At 40.8% G+C, this 21761-nt stretch overlaps 2 protein-coding genes across 2 annotated transcripts in view; one reads left to right on the top strand and one right to left on the bottom strand.

The window, feature by feature from the left end:
• Positions 1–18915, bottom strand: part of LOC120219906 (SAP domain containing ribonucleoprotein) — a 51968-nt gene extending 33053 nt beyond the window's left edge. The window contains exons 1-5 of the mRNA XM_039216818.1: positions 18656–18915; positions 5784–5883; positions 4216–4262; positions 3937–4004; positions 74–125 (exon numbers count right to left, since the gene is read on the bottom strand). Of these exons, the coding sequence (XP_039072749.1) occupies positions 74–125; positions 3937–4004; positions 4216–4262; positions 5784–5883; positions 18656–18691 (303 nt within the window). The 5' untranslated portion in view covers positions 18692–18915. The remainder of the gene's footprint in view (positions 1–73; positions 126–3936; positions 4005–4215; positions 4263–5783; positions 5884–18655) is intronic.
• Positions 18916–19005: 90 nt separating this feature from the next.
• On the top strand, positions 19006–21583 carry ORMDL2 (ORMDL sphingolipid biosynthesis regulator 2). The gene is made up of 4 exons (XM_039216820.1): positions 19006–19106; positions 20034–20208; positions 20373–20524; positions 21099–21583. The coding sequence occupies exons 2-4, from the start codon at positions 20035–20037 to the stop codon at positions 21232–21234; spliced, it is 462 nt and encodes a 153-aa protein (XP_039072751.1). The 5' UTR covers positions 19006–19106; position 20034; the 3' UTR covers positions 21235–21583.
• The last annotated feature ends 178 nt before the right edge of the window (positions 21584–21761 follow it).

The raw sequence follows: 21761 nt of genomic DNA, 5'->3' as shown, positions 1-21761 counted from the left end.
AATAAATAAATAAATAAGAAAGAGAAAGATATATAGAAAAGACTGCTTTTCTACTAGGGAACAGAATACCTACCTCAGTCTGTGGTATCTCAGATGTAATTTTTACCACTTTCTTCTCTGCTGCCCTGAAAAAGAAACAAATTTTTTTAAATCAGAAAACTTATTAATATTCTAACCCCAAACCTTAGAATGTATAAGAATTCATCTGATTCAGGTCTTCTATCCCTTATCTCTCCATCATCCCTTAGTCCAAAAAAATATGAAACCCAGGAGAACTTTAGTTTGTTGAACTGCCATCTCTTGAAGAGTTCAAATAACAGACTAACCTACTCTCCTAAATAAAGTATTAAAAAATATATCAGAAAAAAGGTCTGGGTAAATATACTGGGTTGAAGGGAAACACTCAAAGAACACCGGAAACGATTTCATTTACTTTTAGGAACTTTATATTTACTTCTGGACTAATGACTATTCCTCCAACCCTCATATAAATGGCAGCTCTCAATTTTCATCACAACAACAATTAAGGAGTGCTCTATAAGCTCTGGTTTCCTTCTTTTACAAATCCCTTATTTCTCCCATGGGGACTGTAGCTCCAGCTGGAACAGTCAAAGTGAGACAAATAAAAATGCCAAAGGGAGTGGGAAATAAAAAGGGGATGGGGAGTTTGAATTAGGAAAACATCTTAAGTTACTAGTCAAAAGGTTTAAGAGAAAACAAAAGAGGGGGGACCATAGGGGCGGGAGACAAAGTTCGGAAGTATCCAGGATAAATGGAAGGGCATTAACCCTCCACCAAACAACTCCCATAAAACTGTGGGTCATAACCAGTCTCATTAAGGTCCCTCATTTAAAGACATGGGCAGCCTTTGTTCCAATATCCCGGACACTTTTCCCATTTGATGCCCTGAAAGGTAGTAATGGTTTAATGGCATTTTCAGAGGAAGCAATTCTGGAACAGGAACTTACTCTCTCTATCCTTTTGTTGGAGGTCCCTGAACTGACAGATAAGCAATGGGTGCCCCCTGCTGACCATAAGTACATCCTACAATATTTAACTCCCCTGTTTAGGGATGGAAAGTGTTGGGGATTGGGGGGTGGATCAAACTAGAAACAGAAGCATATTTTTGGAGAACCTCAAGCCGAAGATGAAGCAAGGGAATCTCCTTTTGAATGTTCAAAGCACCTATAATTGCCCTGAATATCCTTACTTTAAAGAAATTCCTGAATTCTTCCCATTTTCTGGTCATCCATCCTTCCTTCCTTCCATCCATCCTTCCCTCTCTGTCTTGTTCTGGCAGAAAGGGTCACTGAAGTTTAATGTTTTACTTGAAGTCCAATGCCATTAAGAGAGCAGTCCTCTCCACCAACGTCAAGTTAATGACTTTCTTTACATTCCCATCTTGAAGCACAATTACTGCAGTACACCTCGTGGTAGAAAGGGAACCCCAGAGAGGAAGCTTCCTTCTGCTGTGTTCCAACTCCCGCAGGCACAATTAAGCTCAAGCCATAAATACACATCACATTCTGGAACTCATGGGAAATTTCTTCTCTTCATGGAGAAATTTCTCTCCTATTCACAGTCCCTTACAAGACATTCTCCAAACTACGGGGACACAGAACCTTTCTGAACATACTGTAGTCTAACCAAGACTATCCCTCTAAAGAGCAAAATACACATACACTTTCAATTCCCTTGTATAGAAATTCATTAATAACAATCAAAGCCCTCTAAATAAAAAAAAACACATTTTACACATTCTAAGGATAATGGAACTCCTATAAATTTTCAAACTTCATTGTTACCCCACACAAGCTAATTATCACTATATTTACCTCATCTTCCTTCTTATTCTAGAAGTCCCCAAAGCATCAGTACTTTAAAGCTATTTCATGGGGCACGTGGGTGGCTAAGTCAGTTAAGTGTCTGACTCTTGTTTTCAGCTCAGGTCATGATCTCACAGTTTGTGAGTTCAAGCCCTATTTCGGGTTCTGTGCTGACATCACAGAGCCTGCTGGGGATTCTCTCTCTCCCCCTCCCTGACTCGTTCTCTCTCTCTCTCTCTCTCAAAAATAAATAAATAAACTTAAAGCTATTCCATAAGCCATTTCCTTAAGGTAACATATCTAAACACAAAACTCCTATGATGGAAGGTAACTACATGGCTTTAGAAAGCAGTATTATTAGACAAAAATGCACATCCCCTTGTAGCAAATCTACTGCAAGGAGTTATTCCTAGGGACATATTTGCAGAAGTATAAAAATAGTTACATACGGATATTCAGCACTGCATTTTTTGCTATTATGAATTATTTAAATTTCCACCAAAAGGAAACTGGTGAAATTACTGCTTATCTATAGAATGGAGTACTATTAGCTGCTACAAAGAATAAGGTTCTAAGTTGATGTACTGAATCTGGGTAATAGATAATGGGGGTCTATTATACTATTCTTATAACTTTTGTATATACTGACAATTTCCCATAATAACAAGCTAATAAAAAGGAACTATCACTTACAAGGATAATTACCCCTATTCCATACAGCTGATGTGAGGATTAAATGGCAATACATGTAAAATGCTTAGGACCCTGCTAATATATACAGTAAAACCTTGGTTTGCAAGCATAATTCATTCTGGAAACATGCTTGTAATCCAAAGCACTAGTATTTCAAAGCGAATTTCAAGAACCCCTGGCTCAGTTGTGATCATGCGACATTCAATGTCATATACGACTCATTGTAGACATTGCTCATTTATCAAGTTAAAATTTATTAGACATGCTTGCTCATCTTGTGGAACACTTGTAGAACAAGTTACAATCCAAGGTTCTACTGTAACTAACATTTAAATAAAAACATATGTAATGATACAAAAAGACCTCCAGATCTGGGGAAAAAAAAAAATCAAGGAACGCACAATATGCCTAGTGTGTGTATGTATCCGCAAATACACAAACTCTCCATATAAAACATTCTAAGAGAATATACTGAAAATCTCTGGGCAGTCAGACGTGGGTGGGGAAGAGAGGTACATAATTCTCTACTTATACACTCCTCTACGTATTGTTTGATTTTCACTAGCACATATATGGTCTTTTATAATTAAGTGCATAAATATAGCTATGAGGAACAAAAATGTTAAAAGGGATTCAACTGTTAATAATGTGCTGGAGTAGAAGATGGCCAGACATTCGTGGAAAGAGCCCCCCAAAAAGATGTTTGTGATCAACCTTTTGTTTGTCAGTCTGTTTTATTATCAACCTTGTGGGATAAATAAATCAAGATCCACTTCCCAGTCTAATACTTTGTCCTCCCTTCCTCAACTGTAAATCAAAAAAGAAGAGAAAATACAATGTTACCTGAAAGAGATAATCTCTGCTCAGCACCCTCCCTCCTTACAAAATTCCTTACACACAGAGAATCTATATGATTCTCTACATGGATAAAGAATCACCTATTATGGTGCCACCCCAAAGGCCAGAACTAAACTCTGTCTGGGCTTGAAGTCTCCTGGTCCTAATTATCTATTACATAACCCAGAGAGAAACTACTTTGCTTCACTGGGACCATGTACTTGAAATGAAGTAGACTCTTCTGAAAATGATCTAATGAGAAATGAAAAAGCCAATGAGGGGGTGTGTAGGTAGCTCAGTCAGTTAAGTGTCTGACTCTTGATTTCAGCTCAGGTCATAATCTCATGTTCACTGGACTGAAGAGCACAGAGCCTTGATTGAGATTCTCTCTCCCTCTCTCTCCCTCTGTTCCTTCCTTGCTCACTCTCTCTCTCAAAATAAATAACCTTTAAAAAAAAAAAAAAAAGAAAAGAAAAAGCCAATGGGAATGTATAAAAGGTAAACAGAGTAAAAGACCAAAACCTCTCCAAAACCCAGAACTGTCTGCCCTATACTCAGATTATAAAAAAGGGATAGTTACATATCAACAGTTTTCTCAGGGGGTTCCTCCTCTTTGACAGGCAGTTCTATGGGCTTTGGTTCTTCTTCCTAAAACCAAATGAAACAATGGTTAATATAAATCAACAGTAAATACCTATCAATAAAAGAATTTGAGAACTCAAAAATGAACCAATTTTTCAGACCCTCATTCCCCATCTGTGCTCCCCTAACAAATTAGCATTTGAGCCCTCTAATGATTGATGTTAAGCAATGTGGCCAAGGTAGTAGCCACACTGACTAACCTTACTCTCCAACTCACCTCTGTTTCATCTCCCAGTACATCTTCTTCATTTGCCTCCTCTTCAGCTAAAGAATATTAAAATATTCAGGTCAAGCCCTGCTAAAAAAACCATCTTGATCACTGTACTTAGGCTAAAATTATAACCATTTTGCTTTCCCAAAATAATATTCAATAGAAGGTAGAAATGATGCTCATAAAATCTGTTCCACATGGAGAAGGTAAAACAGTATTCTCTAACATTAATACAAAGTTGAACTTCAGCTGGACTGAAAAACTGTAGTGAAGTCAAACTATAACATTAGTAAAATAAGTAATGTGGGAGAGTATCTTTAAGATTTAGTGGTGGGGAAGGATTTTTGGTAAAAAAACGCTGAAGCAAAAGTAATATATGAAAAATAACAGATTTTCCAAAACTACGGACACCATGGAAAAAGAAACAAATAACAAGGGAGGTACCTGTGTCTAAAACCAACAAGGGAATAATCACCAGAATATAAAATGTCTGCAAACTAACAAGTGAATCATGGGAACACCAACAGAAAAATGGCAAAGGAAAAGCCAAAAACCCATGAATACAAGAAATGATCAAATATTTTAATACTTAGAGGAATGTATATTGAACCAGCAGATTAGCAAAAATTAAGGCACTTGATAAAACAGTGCCAAGTTTAGGTGTGTGGAGGGGATACAAGAACCCTCATGCACTGATGATGAGTGTAGATTTATAGAGCAATTTTGGAAAACAATTTGGCAATGCTTAATCACATCAAATATACATTTATAAATAGATATTACTTAGCAATCCCATTCCTGGGTATAAACTCTCACACAGAAACAAAAAGGAAAGTGAAAGTAGTCTGGGAGACAATATAGGTATCTATAACCAAGTGAATTAAAGTAAAATGTGGTGGATTCCATACATGGTAGAGCACTAGGCAGGAATCTGAATTAAAAGACTAGATGACAACATAGCCACAGGCCATACAAATACGTCTCAAAAGATAGTAATTAGACAAAAATTACATATCAAGCACATTAGAACAGCTGCCAAAGGGAGTTGAGGTAAAAGAAATGAGAATAAAAGGGAGTAAATAAAAATTACTCCAGGGACTTGTACAACCTGGGATGATAATATGCCTTAAATAAAGCTAGTTTTGCTTGTTTTTAAAAAGGTGGAATTATAGAATGTCAGAGCTAGAAAGGACAAGAGATTACCTAGGTTTATGAATTTAAAGGGTGGAAACATTTGTCTCATTTCATAGGTCAGAACAGACACCTAGTCATGTAAATAGTGACTGTTACATCTGTCTTAAGAGGATTCAGAATTCAAACCTTCTAATTTTCAGTCTAATGATACCTGTTTTCCCATATTTCCTTTTAAATCATTTGCTGAAATAAATTTAATGTCTTAAAAAGGGGAGAGGGGTGTATTTATAACAACTGTTTTAGATGATCAAGAATTTTCTTCACAGTTAATTAAGAGCTTACATCACCAACAACCTAAAAGAAAAAAGAAACCTTACATACGTCAGAGCCCAAAAATTAATCCCCTCACTCATATTACTTTGCCTCTACAAAGCACTCACCATGCTCTTCAAGATATGCCTGGAGCCTGTTGATGAGATCTTGCTTTATTCCTTTGGTCTCCAAACCACGAGCAAGACATTCCTGCTTTAGTTCAGCAAGCTGAGAAAAAAAGAATAAAGCTTTTCCTTAGTTAACAGAATGAACATGGTAACTAATAAAAAAAAAAAAAAAAGTACTTCTCATAATAAAGATAAAATGAAAAGTTCAATCCCAAACTATTGCTCCTAAATACACCAAGCCTCCAGATCCATAAAAATGGAACACTTCCCTATAACAATATTCAATATGTAAGAGGACTTTTCTAACAGATGGTGAAGTGTCCTATTTTAATTAAAAAAAAAAAAAGACTCTTTAAGTAGAAAACCTAATTACCTAAAAGCAGATTCTTCTTACTATTATCCCAGGTCCTTTACTGCAATCTACTATACACATGCATACAAGCCTGACCACTGAAGTATTAAGTAAATGAGTTAGCTAGTTTAATGTCAACAATGAATCAATCAAAGAATCTATGTCAAAATGGAAAAAATATCTAATGACATGACACGGAGTTCTGTGTTCATGTTTTAAATCAGTAACTTAACATGTAACAGGTATGCTTATCAATTTTGTACACAACAGGAGGAAGGATCAAGAGATTACTGACAGAACTAAGGGGTGAGGAGGGCAGGGAGGAGATGTCTTCAGAGAGAACAACGAGCCAAAAAAATTAGAAGGAACAGGTATACCTGCAATTTATTACATTTCTATTCAAAATTTAAATTGTTCAAAAACCAGATGAGGAAGATCTGACTCAACAGTAACTCAAAGGACACAGACCTCAGAATTTTAGATGATTACAAGTACAAAGAGGGTTAACAGTATGATTTGCTGCCAAAGTAATTCCAGGTTATGGTAACTGAAAAAAAGAATCTATATTATTGATTATTTATTTTATTCTTATTTTAAGAAGTATAATGACATGCTGATCCAAGGAGAAAAAGCAGGAAAAGGAAAGCTCCAGAAATCCTATATGCAGATCACTGCACAAACAGATGTGCACTGAAAGACCAACAAGAAGTCAGAAAGCAGATCCCTACAGAAAAAAGAACTTCACAATTAAGGGAATATGCTGGGCATCTCTAGAAGTCTTCAACCAAAAGAGCTTTTGGGAATGGAGAAGGGAGCTTCTTCCCCCCTACAATCGATCAGGCAAGTGAAGCATTCATTAAGTAGGTCAGGCAGGCAGGCAGGGATACTATGTGGAAAATGTCCTACTCAACAAACCAACAGCACTCTCTATTGAGAAACATGGTAGGTAAATCACCCATTAAAAGTGTGATATGGCTGCACAGCATAACATGGCTTCTTTTAAAGTCACCTGGATTCAAATTCCAACTTTACCACTTACAGCTGTGTAACCTTGGGTGAATAACTTACCCTCTCTGTGCCTCAGTTTCCTATGAAATGGGGATAATGCAATAGTACCTATACCATAAAGCTGTTAGGAAGATTAAGTCAGTAAATATTTGTAAACCATTTACAATAATGTTTGGCAGCTACTAAGCACTTCTTAAGTGTTACAACACTGGGTAAAGGATTAGACAAAATTAGAATCATTGCTTCTCAGATTTCTGAATTTCACAGATCAGTGTATTTTTAATTAGGCAAACTGATGGGGCTGCCAACTTTTTTTTAATATTCCAACGAGATGGACTGACACTTTCTTAAAAATCTGGGCTTTCCCACATTGGTACTTTGTTTCTTCATTTTCATTCAACTTCCTGGAGAACAAGGCTTTTGATTTTATAGTTTAAAAAGTTTTGTTAGGGGGCGCCTGGGTGGCTTAGTCGGTTGAGCGTCCGACTTTCGCTTAGGTCATGATCTCACGGTTTGTGGGTTTGAGCCCCGCGTCGGGATCTGTGCTGACTGCCAGCTCAGAGCCTGGAGCCTGTTTCAGTCTGTGACTCCCTCTCTCTCTGACCCTCCCCTGCTCATGCTGTCTCTCTCTCTCTCTCTCTCCTAGAAATAAATAAAAAAAACATTAAAAAAAATTAAAAAATAAATTAAAAAATAAAAAGTTTTGTTAGTTCCTTACAAAAGTATTGTTCACTGTAGAGTGGTTTGAAAATTCTGAAAAGTATAGAAGAAAACAAAATGTAAGCCCAGCATTTAGACATCTAACATTTTAAATATATCATTTGTGTGAATGTGTGTTTAGAAGGTGTTGGTTGGTTATTTACAAAGCAAAACTACTTCTTTATTCCTTGTAACCCCCTATCTTCCTCAGAAGCCTCCATCCCCCCCCCCCCATCAGTTTAAGTAATGCTTTTGGTAAATATTCAGGTAATTCAAAAGTTCAACTTTCTGGGGTACCTTGATGACTCAATTGGTAGAACACGCGACTCTTTTTTAAAAAATTCTTTTAACTTTTTTATTCATTTTTTGAGAGATAGAGCATAAGTGGGGGAGGGGCAAAGAGGGAGACCTAGAATCCAAAGCAGGTTCCAGGAACCTACAAACTGTGAGATCATTATCTGAGCCGAAATCTGACCCGAAATCCGACGCTTAACCGACTGAGCAACCCAGGCACCTCCTAGAATATGCAACTCTTAATCCCAGGGTTGTGAGTTCAAGACCCACGTTGGGCATGGAGCCTAGTTTTAAAAAAATATATTAAAATTAGGGGTGCCTGGGTGGCTCAGTCAGTTAAGCGTCTGACTTGGGCTCAAGTCGTGATCTCACAGCTCTTGAGTTCTAGCCCCGAATCAGTCTCTGTGCTGACAGCTGGGAGCCTAAAGCGTGCTTCAGATTGTGTCTCCCTCTCTCTCTCTCTGCCCCTCCCCTACTCACACTCTGTCTTCTCTCTCAAGAATAAACATTAAAGGGGCGCCTGGGTGGCTCAGTCGGTTAAGGCTCAGTCGGTTAAGCCTCCGACTTCGGCTCAGGTCATGATCTCACGGTCCATGGGTTCGAGCCCCGCGTCGGGCTCTGTGCTGACAGCTAGTTCAGAGCCTGGAGACTGTCTTCAGATTCTGTCTCCCTCTCTCTCTGACCCTCCCCTGCTCATGCTGTCTCTCTCTCTCAAAAATAAATTAAAAAAAAAAAAAGAATAAACATTAAAAACAAAATTTAAATTAAAAAAAAAAGTTCAACTTTCTAACAAAGTTGTTCCTCCCTTCTCTTTCCTTCCCTAAATTGTGCCTACAATATAGGCAAGGTTTACAAAAACTCCCAGCTGACAGAGAAATGAACAGTCAGTGATGGTTTCTGCAGAGGATGCAAAAAGACTCAGAGCTGGTATGGTCTGGTCTAGACTTAGAACTTATAGATTGGTACAAATGGTAGCGTAGTGTGGATAGCATCTATCACTGCTGACCACTGGCCCTGCTACTGCCTTTAGTCACTGAAATCTCAGCCCCCACCAGTTCCTAGTACCTAACCCCAGATCTTTGGCTCATTAAGTGGTCTTCTCAGCACCTCCATTTCCTCTTTCTAGTCAAATGAGGTTGTTACATACAGTTTTTACATACTGTGTATTACTTTAGTTATTATAATGTGGGTTCCAAGAATTTCTTTTCACGCTTTACATTTTGGTACAATTACATTAGTAGTAGAACAAAAATCTTTTTAAAGACTAAATTAAGATGTAATTTATTAAATCTTACCCATTTTTATATACATTTGATTTTAAATTTTTTTAAAAAACTATATTAAAAGCAAGGCATATTAAGTTAATTTTATGGTATGTGAATTATATGCCAGTAAGGCTATTTTAAAAAAACAAGTTGGGACGCCTAGGTTGCTTAGTCGCTTGAGTGTCTGACTTCAGCTCAGGTTATGATCTCACAGTTCTTGAGTTCAAGCCCCACATCGGGTTCTGTGCTGAGAGCTCAGAGCCTGGAGCCTGCTTTGCAGTCTGTATCTACCTCTCTCTGCCCTTCCTTGCTGGCACGCTGTCTCGCACTCTGTCTCTCAAAAATAAATAAATATTAAAAAAAAAAGAGTCAAGGGGCACTTGGGTGGCTCAGTTGGTTAAGCGTCTGACTTCACCTCAGGTCATGATCTCATGGTCCGTGGGATTTAAGCCCCACATCAGACTCTGTGCTGACAACTCAGAGCCTGGAGCCTGCTTTGCAGTCTGTATCTACCTCTCTCTGCCCTTCCTTGCTGGCACGCTGTCTCGCACTCTGTCTCTCAAAAATAAATAAATATTAAAAAAAAAAGAGTCAAGGGGCACTTGGGTGGCTCAGTTGGTTAAGCGTCTGACTTCACCTCAGGTCATGATCTCATGGTCCGTGGGATTTAAGCCCCACATCAGACTCTGTGCTGACAACTCAGAGCCTGGAGCCTGCTTCAGATTCTGTGTCTCCCTCTCTCTCTGCTCCTCCCCTGCTCATACTTTCTCTCTCAAAAATAAATTAAAAATATTTAAAAAGTCAAAGAACACTGTATACAGGATATTAACATCAATGTAAAAAAATGCAAATACACACCTACACACATACACTCTATACTATACATACATACATACACACACACACACACACACACACTCCGGATGGCTGGATAAGAAATAGATTAAGTTGGGGCGCCTGGGTGGCTCAGTCAGTTAAGCATCCGACTTTGGCTTAGGTCATGATCTCACGGTTTGTGGGTTTGAGCCCCGCGTTGGGCTCCGTTCTGACAGCTAACTCAGAGCCCGGAGCCTGTTTCAGATTCCGTGTCTCCCTCCCTCTCTAACCCTCCCGTCTCTCTCTCCCTCTCTCTCTCAGAAATAAATAAAATACTTAAAAAAATTTTTTTAAATAGATTAAGTTAATACTAGTTGAATCTGGGAAGCAGCAGCTTACTGACAACAAATGTAGAAGGGAAACTTTTTACCCTATACACCTTTGTACCTTTAGAATTGTGAACTTGTGCATGAATCACGTATTCAAAACTAACTTCTAAAAATTTTATTTTTCAGTATCAATAAGGTATTTTCCATTCTACCCATCCAACCTACAGAGAAAGGACAAATCAATTGACTGCATAATACATTTGACATTAATCATTCACTTCCCTGTGATTTCTTCTAGTTTACATCTTGAATTTAAAAATTTTTTTTTTAATGTTTTATTTATTTCTAGGAGAGAGAGAGAGACAGCGTGAGCAGGGGAGGGTCAGAGAGAGAGGGTGTCACAGACTGAAACAGGCTCCAGGCTCTGAGCTGGCAGTCAGCACAGAGCCCGATGCGGGGCTCGAACCCACGAACCGCGAGATCATGACCCAAGCGAAAGTCGGACGCGTAACCGACTAAGCCACCCAGGCGCCCCTCATCTTGAATTTTAATTCAAATCTTTTTTCATCTGTTATATCTCAATCTAGTTTGTACATTCTTTAAGGACAAAGACATCTTTTATATAATTTACAACATTTCATAGGAACTCAAATTTACTTTTTTTAATTGTTTATTTATTTTTTAGAGAGGGGGTATGAGTAGGGCAGGGACAGACAGAGAGGGGGACAGAGGATCTGAAGTGGGCTCTGTGCTGACAGCAGAGAGCCTGACGCGGGGCTCGAACCCATAAAATTGTGAGATCATGACCCGGGCCGAAGTAGGATGCTTAACCAATTCAGCCACCCAAGGACCCCTCAAATTTATTTTCCAGTACTAATGCATGACAGATAAAGCGCTAAGTATACTTTAAAAAAAAAAGTTTTAATGTTTATTTTTGAGAGAAAAAGAGAGAGCACGTGTTAGCAAGCATGAGTGGGGGAGGGGCAGAGAGAGAGGGAGATACAGAATCTGAAGCAGGCTCCAGGTTCCGAGCTGTCGCATAGAGCACAATGCGAACCCAGAACCCACAAACTGTGAGATCATGACCTGAGCTGAAGTCAGATGCTTAACCGACTGAGCCACCCAGGCCCCCCTCCACCACCATAGCGCTAAGTACTTTGAATGTGATTTCCTCACCTAATCCTCACAACAAATCTATGTGATTAGTAGTAAATCCCACTTTATAAACTAAGAAGTTGAGACAATAAAGCTTAAAGAGATTCAATAATTTGCTTACCAATCACATAGCTAAAAAATAGTAGAGATAAGATGCCAGCACAGGCTCCTTAAGCTCTATCTTAACTACTAAAATGCTGACACTGCTCTCATGTACAAGCTCTATCTCCCGCTCTTTTTTAAAACGCTTTTTTTTTTTAAGTTGATTACTTTGAGAAAAGAACACGTGCACGTGTGTGGCACAAGCAGGGCAGGGGCAGAGCAAGGGAGAGAGAATCTCAAGCAGGCTCTGCACTATCAGTGAGGAGCCCCTGATGTGGAGCTCAAACTCATGAACCCTGAGATTATGACCTGAGACGAAATTAAGAGTCGGACACTTAACCCACTGAGCCACCCAAGCACCTCTCTCTCTCTCTTTTCCTTGCTAGCTCTTCTTCCATCTAACCTTGTATATCTAACCCTGTAAATATTGACAAATTTTTTTAATAGTTTTTATTTATTTTTGAGACAGAGAGAGACAGAGCATGAGCAGGGGAGGGGCAGAGAGAGAGGGAGACACAGAATCTGAAACAGGCTCCAGGCTCTGAGCTGCCAGCACAAAACCCAATGCGGGGCTCGAACTCACAAGCCATGAGATCATGACCTGAGTTGAAGTTGGACACTTAACCGACTGCGCCACCCAGGCACCCGAAGGTATACTTGATATTCACTAAGACTTCTTTGGCCTTCTTCTCATTCCACTTATATCAAAAGCTTTTTCTTTTTTTAATGTTTATTTATGTTTCAGAGAGAAAGAGCACAAGTGGGAGGGGCGAAGGGTGGGGAGACACAGAATCCAAAGAAGCTCCAAAGCTCTAGGCTCTGAGCTCTCAGCACAAAGCCTGACTCGGGGCTCAAACTGACAAACTGTGAGATCATGACCTGAGTTAAAGTTGGAAGTTCAACTGACTGAGCCACCCAGGTTCCCATCAAAAGCTTTTTCAACCTCAGAATCCAATCATTGGCAAATCCTGTCAGCTTCACTTTAAAATACAGTAGCCCCCCAGGGAACCTGGGTGGCTCAGAGTCAGGTTAAGTGTCCCGTCTTGATTATGGCTCAGGTCATTTCTCTCTCCCTCTCTCTCTGTTCCTCCCCCCTTCAAAATAAACCAGTAAACACTTAAAAATAAAACAAATACACAGAATAGAATAACATAACATTAGTCCCCCACCTATCCATAGTTTTGCTTTCTGTGATTTCAATTATCCTGGGACAACTATAGTCCAGAAGTACATGATCCTCCTTCTGACATATCATCAGAAGGTCAATAATAGCCCAGCACTATGTCAAAATGCCTGCGTCATTCACCTCACTTCATCTTATTATGTAGGCATTATATCATCTCACATTATCAGGGCGCCTGGGTGGCTCAGTTAGCTAAGCGTCTGACTTTGGCTCAGGTCATGATCTCGCAGTTCGTGGGTTCAAGCCCCCACATAGGGCTCTGTGCTGACAGCTCGGAGCCTGGAGCCTGTTTCGGATTCTGTGTCTCCCTCTCTCTCTGACCCTTCCCTGATCATGCTGTCCCTCTCTCTCTCTCTCTCAGAAATAAATAAAACATTAAAAAAAGTTATCATCTCACATTATCATTCAAAGGGTGAGTATAGTACAATAGGATATTTTGAGAGAGATCACATTCGCGTAACTTTTATTACAGCATATTATAATTATTCTATTAGTTCCTGTGTTAATCTCTTACTGTGCTTAATTTAAAAATTAAATTTTATGGGGCACTTGGGTGGCTCAGTTGGTTAAGCATTCAATCTTGGTTCAGGTTATGATCTCAGGGTTCATGAGTTTGAGCCCCACGTTGGGCCCTGTGCTAACAGTTCAGAGCCTGGAGCCCGCTTTGGATTCTGTGTCTCCCTCTCTCTCTCTGCTCACCCCGACTTGTGTTCTGTCTCTGTCTCCCAAAAATGAGTAAATGTTAAAAAAATAATAATAAATAATAAAAATTAAACTTTATTATAAGTATGTATTTATAGGAAAAAAATATAATATATATGTTTCCATACATTAGATTTTAGGCAGCTATTGGGGGTCTTGGAACATATACCCTATGAATGGAGGATGGGGAGGGAATACTGCATATCCAGAATCTAACCCTTTCTGGTCTTTCATACAGATTTACTGTAAAAACTCTTAGCCCTTGCACCTCATTATAGTTTACTCTCAACAAAGTATCCAGAGTGATCTTTTAAATCAGGGGAAAAAAACAACAAACATTTAAGTCAGAACATGTCATTTCTCTATTCAAAAATCCCCCATTGGTTCCCTATCTCAAGGGTAAAAGCCAGGGTTCTAATGATCACCTATAACATTCCCTTATAACACTTTGCATAAGACTCACTCCTTCACATCCAAGTCTCTGCTTTGACATCGTCTTCCCATGGAGACTTTCCCTAGTCACCCTATTTAAAATTTTAGTAGCCTTAGTCCCACTGTACTACCTAATCCCTTTACTATTTTTCTCTACAGACCTTATCACTATTTGACATACTATAAATTTTATTTATTGAGCCTTCCGCCAGTAAAATATAAACTCCAGGACAGCAAGAATTTCATCTGCTTTGTTCACTGCTCTATGTCCAGAACCTATGGTAGCTGGCATATGGTAGGCACTCCATAAATATTTTGAATAAGTTCCAAACCTTTCCTATCAGTTCTCAGCTCTTGAACTGGAGACCCACATTTGCAACTGACTATTAGACATCTTTATGTGCAAATCTCAGACACCCTTAAGCCAAAAACTGAACTTATCTTCTCTGTTGCACAAAACTGGCTGCTGCTTCTCCTCTCAACCTAGACTACTCAAACCTTGGATTCATCTTTCATTCCTCCTACATCTAACTGATCTATAAATATTTACAGTTTTATATTCCAAATTTCTTTCAAATTTATTCCCATTCTAATAGCCACTACCTTATTTCAGATCTTACTAAGTTTATTCACTTGACAGTTACTGAACACCCACTCCATCAAGCATTATCTTAGATACAAGGAAATAACCATAAACAAGAGAGAAAGAGTTCCTGCCCACATGAAGTTTACAATCTGGTAAGAAAACAGGACAATCAATGGTCATAAACATAATGTTTAACATAAAAGGGCACAGGGTACCAGGCACCTGGGTGGCTCAGTCAGTGGAACATCAAATCTTGATTCATGGTTGTGAGTTCAAGCTGCACATTGGGCATGGAGTCTACTTTTAAAAAAAAAGTACAGGGTCCTATGAAAGCATTTAAAAACTGGTCTGATCATGTGTGTGGATATGGAGAACTTATCCCACCTAAGGGTTCCTCGGGTAAATGATGTTTGGCTGATATCTGAAGGGAACTAGTCGTTAATTAGTTAATTAGACAAAGGTATGGGGGATGGGAGTGGCAGGAACACTACTGCCAAAAGCATGTATAACAGTTCTGGGTTCAGAGGTAAGGAAAGGCAGTAGTGCAGTGATTAAGAACACAAATCTAGAGACAGGCTACCTGGATTTGAGCCACCACTTATTAGCTGTGCAATCCAGGGGTGAGTTACTCAGTTAATCTCTCTGGGCTTCCATTTTTCTCATTTTGAAATGAAGATAATAGAGGCATTTACCTTATAGGGTTATTGTGAGAATTACATCAGTTAAAGTATGTTGAGTAGCTTTAAACAGACCTTGCAACATAGTATATGCTGAGTGTTAGTAATTAATGAATACAGCCATTCTGAGGAATGAAACTAAATAAAGCCACAGTGGTTGGGATTGTAAGAAACTAAGCTGGGGAGCTGGTAGGAATATAATTAAAAGTTATTTTCTTTTTTTAAGCTTATTTATTTTGAGAGAGGAGAAGGATGCGCATGAGCAGGGGAGGGGAAGAACAGACAGAGGAAGAGAGAATCCCAAGCAGGCTCCATGCTGTCAGTGAAGAACCCAACACAGGACTCCATCTCACCAACTGTGAGATAATGACCTGAGCTGAAATCAAGAGTCAGACTCTTAACCAACTGAGCCACCCAGACGCCCCTCTAATTAAAAGGTTTTATTTTATTTATTTATTTATTTATTTATTTTATTTCTAGGAGAGAGAGAGAGAGAGAGAGGGCGTGAGCAGGGGAAGGTCAGAGAGAGAGGGAGTCACAGACTGAAACAGACTCCAGGCTCTGAGCTGGCAGTCAGCACAGATCCCGACGCGGGGCCCGAACCCACGAACCTTGAGATCATGACCTAAGCGAAAGTCGGACGCTTAACCGACTAAGCCACCCAGGCGCCCCTAATTAAAAGGTTTTAAACAGCAGAGTGACTACTATAATAAAATTCTAACTGGTAAAAATCTCTCCCTCTCCAAACCCCATCCTCCATACTGCCAAAAGAACAATGACTGATCTTCTCAACTCTTCCTTCCAAGTTTTCAAAGGCTCCTCACCTTCTGCCTTCATAACAAAACCCAAAAACCTTACAGAAGTCAAAAGGTCCTTTTCCATATCACTCCATTCTACCTTTATGATTACATAGTTCACCTGCTTTCCTTTCCAAACTATCTTCAACCACCAACATATATGTGCTTTATGCTTCAATATTACAAATATATCACTGTTCTCAACACTCTTGACACTATAGACCCTTGTGGTTCTCTCCTCTGCAGTAGTCCCTTTCTTCATCATTGACTATAAATTTGGTACTATTACAATTCAAGGCATTTTCATCTACATTCAGTCTCTTTCCAACCGTGTGAGAATGACTGCATCTCTACAAAATCTTCAGAAATTTGCTGTTGATGTGGACTTACATATCAATTCAGATAAAATTTTTCCCCTCTTACTTCAAAGCTTGTTTCTTTTCTCTGGGACTCCACACTAAAGCCCCAAATTCTCTTTATAAAACTGGGAGGAGTTTTTATAAGAGATAAAACTCTAAATCAACCCAAAAGTCAGAATCAGTCCATCAAGATCAACAGTGAAACCAAACATTAACTGTCCCGGAAGTCAGAATTAGAGGCATAGGTTCTTAACCAGAGGTCCATGGACTTCTCAGGGCTACAAAGTAGTTTTAGGAAGCCCCTCAAATCGCATGCAAAGTATGTGTACATGCCTTTTTCTGGGGAAAGGGTCCATACCTTTCATCAGAGTTTCAAAGATATCTGTGACCTCCAAAAGGTTAAGAAGTGTTCTAGAGAAAAAGCAAAGACAAGCAAATGTGATTAAAAGAGTGAATCTTTTTTTAGGCTGTCAGGAGTGCCTCATGTTCTCTTAGACTACAAAACCTGAAATCAGGTCAGAGGACATTATCCTATCAAAATCAAATTTAACACAGACCTGACAAAACAGATCTCATGGAAAGAATCACTCCATAACCCAACACAAAATCCATAAAGGCAAGTCACAAGGCTGGTGATGTACTCCAGGGATCTCAAAAGTGGAATAAAAAGAAAATATTAAATCTTCTACTCATATTTCCTTTTTATCTCATTCACTCAAAACTTTCTTTCCTGTGCATGTTTTATAACATACATAACATTATGGCAGAACACTATTTAAGTAAGTACACAAATGACAGAGGTGGTTACTCAATTATTTTTACTTGTCATATCAGGAGACCACAAATATGATCTACATATTTCAGTGCCACCAATTTAAGAGCAACTCCGTGATTCACAAAAACCCACTAGTGCGGTTTAGAATCCATGACTAAGAAACCAGTTTTCACAGAAAGGCTAATTAGTGTCAACTAGTACGCGTCCTCCACACACTTGTTCTCCTAATGCTTTTTTTTCAGCTCATCAAGCTTTAAAGGATCAGTTTTTAGCTTTGGCTAACTAAATCAGCCTGGTTTGTCCAAGGTTCCCAGGATGATGTGACCAAAACATGACCAAACACCTGATGGGAAAACTACTTGAGAAATCGTAAATGGACAACTAACAAAATAAGATATTCTCTTAATTCACCCTAAAATAACTACTCTTTTCTTCTAGAAAAATAATAATCTCAATGTGTGGAAGCTACCAACATTCCTCAAAGATACAACATAAAACCGTCCTATGATTGAGAGTGTCACCCAGTGGTGACACCAAGAGATGCAGGGTCCGGGTCCATCCACGACGTGAAATGGGAAGAGACCGAGCTAACCTCGGAAATGCTTTTCCAAAATATTAACAGCTCTAAGTTGTCTCTCTAGTGGTCAAGGGTACGGGTAGGGGGTAAGGCTGCCGGGAGGAGAAGCGTGTGGGAGAATTCGAGAAACTTTTAATCTGACATATCTGGGCCTTTCCTAACCCTTCAGATCTCGAAACCCCTGGCTTCTACGGAGAGGCCTAGCTTCTGAGGCCTCTCTCTCCTCAGGTTTCAAACTTAGCTCCGAAGGCGTGACCCCACCTAAAAAAAAGGAGTGGAAGCATCCTCTGGATCCTGTTTGAGACTTGGATGGGTAGAAAACACAAAGGTGCCATCTGCTAAGCTGGAATCGCAGCTTTGGACAACGGACTGGGAAGCATCAACCTAAGGAAAAAATAGGGGTCCTGGCTCCGGCACGGGGTAAAGAGGAGGGGACCACTGACGTAATGCAGCTCTGACGAGAAACGAGAAGGGATTATAACAGGTTGAAAGCACTTGCACACCCGGTGGGAAAGTGGCACAGATGAGACAGCGATGAAGAAAGAGCCCAAATAACAAAGATACTCTAAAACCGTGCGGAGAAATGGGAAACTGGGGACGGCGTAGCGGGGACGAAGGGAGGCACAAAAGAAAAGAACTACGGCGGGAGCCAGAAAACGAAGTGGAAAAGCCTGCAAGGTGAACACGTAGGAAGAGACGCAAGCCACCCGGCAGAACTCAGTCCCCAGCAAAGTCCAACTCAGCATTTCCCCGCCTCACGGTACCTTCAGTTTATGGAGCTCCACCGTTTCCGTCGCCATCTTGTTACCCCTCCAGTCCACTAGGCCCCCACCCGCTGCCTCTGCTTCCAGGAGCTCCCGCCTAGGCGCAGACAACCACGGCCGACCAATCGCTGTCACTCTTACTCCCACCTCACACTATCAGCTCTTCCCATTAGTTAATAGCTGACGTCGGTCTCGCTCTTCCAGGCAGCTTTCCCCACCTCTCTGAAAAGGTGGGACTGGGACAGGGGCGGGCTCCGCACTTCCCGACCGGCGGAAATGAAGACCAATTGCGCGGCTCCGTTGCAAACTGCCACCCAATGGGTGGAGGCAGCGCTGATTCTGCTATACCAATAGGAAGAGCGTAGCTGGGCGAGGGCGGCTGCTTCCTGGAGACCACAGGTGTGGAAGCGAGCGCCGCGCCTCCAGTCCCACGGGCTTCTGAAGCCAGCAGGTAGGGGCGGCCGGACGACTGGAGAGGGGTGCTGAGGGAAAATGGTCAGGGGCGTAAGGTGGGGGGGGGAGGAAGGAGACGGAGCGGCGAATTAAATACCGAGAGGAGCTCTGACGGGAGTCCTAAGGACAGCCAATGAACGACAAACGAGAGAGGGAAGCTGGGAGGAGCATGGGGGTGGTTTCAATACCAGGGCTTAAGGAATTTAGGTACAGGAGAGGGACAAGATCTACTTCCCAAACAGGCATCACGTTTAGAGCTAGCACGACGACTTCAGGGAGCCAGGTTCGGACGCTCAGAGCCGCCCCTGTTATCGGGGATAGGGCTCCATCTCTCGGGATGCTAAGCTCAGGTCCCTTCCTAGCTCAACCCAAAAGCCATAGGTAAATACTTGGCAGCGCCGAACGCTTATGAGGAGGAATTGGGATGCTGCCTGCTCACATGCCAAGGGGATGAGAGACGGTACGGGCAAGCCCCAGAGGAAAAGGTGGGGATTAGAAGTAGTTTCATTACCTCACTGTTTCTTAGTGGTTCCTTGTTTCCCGTGACCCTCTAATGAAATTCTAGTGTCTGTAACCTCATCATGATTCCTTATACACTTCCTCAGGAAAGTGAGATACTTGTTTCCCTGGTTGCTTGAAGTCCCTGCCCCAAGTCTAGGCATATCCCTTCAGGTTACAGTTGAAGTGTAAGGATCCGAGTAAAGATTACTATTAATGTCTTAAAGAGTAGAGAGGACCCATCTTGCCTTTTAAGTTTTCTTCCCTAAGCGTTCAGTTTTTCCTTTGCGTACAATGGGGAAGTTGTTTCATACCCAGTAGAGTTCAGGGGATTTGTATTATTCAGGAGACAACTTGGGAGAACAAACTCAAAGAGACGTTGAGAGGAAATTGAGTAGGACCCCTGCCTGATCCCCCACTGTGGTAGGATGAATGTAGGGGTGGCACACAGCGAAGTGAACCCCAACACTCGAGTGATGAATAGCCGAGGCATCTGGCTGGCCTACGTCATCTTGGTAGGACTGCTGCATGTGGTTCTACTCAGCATCCCCTTCTTCAGCATTCCTGTTGTCTGGACCCTGACCAACGTCATCCATAACTTGGTGAGCACTAAACCGCACCTTTATACCTTACCAAGGCCTTCCCCAACCAAAACCAGAATCACCAATTATTTGGGGTTGTTGGTCTTCCTTTGCGGATCTCTGTGTAATTCCTGGGCTGATTGACCACTTTCTGCCTCCTCACACTGACCCATCCGTCTTCCCAGGCTATGTATGTCTTCTTACATACGGTGAAAGGGACACCCTTTGAGACCCCTGATCAAGGAAAGGCTCGGCTACTGACACACTGGGAACAGATGGACTACGGGCTCCAGTTTACCTCTTCCCGCAAATTCCTCAGCATTTCTCCTATTGTACTGTGAGTCCAGGGGGAGATATGGGAAATGCTCAAAGTGCCAAGTACAAACCCCCACAGGGAGGGATGCTTTAAAATAGCTGACTACTCACTTAAACCCTTTGAAGATATTATGGTATGGTTTAAATCTAGAAAGAGTGGTAAGAAGTGGAAGACAGTTAATAGGTTTTCTTTGCTGTCCCTTTGGTGGTAGGGGAATGGAGAAAGGACTACGAAAACACAAAGTAAAACCAGACGGTTTTACACTTCCAAAGAAGTGAATAAATAAGCAGAAATTATACAAATGGTGAAAACTCACTGTGGGGAATGGAAGCAAAGGGACTCTGTCATATAGGCTTCAGGCGTCATTTGCCATGTCTTTAACAATTAAAAAACACTCCAACTAACTTAATCTCCAGTTAAAGGTGCTATCTGATTATCTCCCAACAACACTGTTAAAGTAACCAGAATGTTTTCAGATATTTTAGGACTACATGCAATAAAACTGGTCATTTAAAATAGAAGAGAAAATTACTGGAAAGGCATAAATACGGATAGGGAAGGCCAACTTCACTCAACCCATTTCTTCTCTCCACAGCTACCTCCTAGCCAGCTTCTACACCAAGTATGATGCTGCTCACTTCCTCATCAATACAGCCTCATTTCTCAGTGTACTGCTGCCTAAGTTACCCCAGTTCCATGGGGTTCGTCTCTTTGGTATCAACAAATACTGAGGGATGGGGCTGGGGAGGACACTGGACCCAAGGGCTGTAACATCCTTTCCTTCTCCATACTGTCTTCTGTATCTTGAAAGCCTTACAACTATGCAACCTTTCCTAAACTCCCAGGAAGAGAACAGATAGGAAAATGGGGCTCCCTGGGCCCAGCCCTGTATACAGCAGGTTTCTTTGAATCAGGAAAGGTGGGAAAGATATGGGCCAAATCACTCTCTTCCACAGCAGGAAGCCATATTTGGGCAGCTTGTTTGGTGATTAAGTTTTTCCAGATCTTCCACTCCCACTACCTTCCAGCTCTGTTTCTGCTGTATATTTTCCTTATAATAAAGATAATTTTTTTCAGATATGACTACAGTCTGGTCAGCATTAAGGGTAGGGAGATGTCCTCATAAGACTGGGGAAGAAACAAGGATTAGTAACTTAACTGTATAAAACTTATCTAAGGTATTTTTTATCCCCTCTCCCTTGGTCCAGTAGGAGGTGCCCTTCACTCTCAGCTAAGACTTAGTAGGGAAAGGATTCTC

This window comes from Hyaena hyaena, unplaced genomic scaffold, assembly GCF_003009895.1.
Source record: "Hyaena hyaena isolate Hyena2069 unplaced genomic scaffold, ASM300989v1 scaffold_655, whole genome shotgun sequence".
In the NCBI taxonomy this organism is placed as follows: domain Eukaryota; kingdom Metazoa; phylum Chordata; class Mammalia; order Carnivora; family Hyaenidae; genus Hyaena; species Hyaena hyaena.
The sequence above is the reverse complement of the archived record's forward strand: the minus strand, read 5'-3'. Positions and strand labels throughout refer to the sequence as shown.

Excerpts from the sequence above, each read along its gene's own strand:
- ORMDL2 (XM_039216820.1), top strand. The coding sequence starts at position 20,035 with ATGAATGTAGGGGTGGCACACAGCGAAGTGAACCCCAACACTCGAGTG. Across the intron at positions 20,209-20,372 it reads CCAACGTCATCCATAACTTG|GCTATGTATGTCTTCTTACA; the intron begins GTGAGCACTAAA and ends CCGTCTTCCCAG. Across the intron at positions 20,525-21,098 it reads AGCATTTCTCCTATTGTACT|CTACCTCCTAGCCAGCTTCT; the intron begins GTGAGTCCAGGG and ends TTCTCTCCACAG.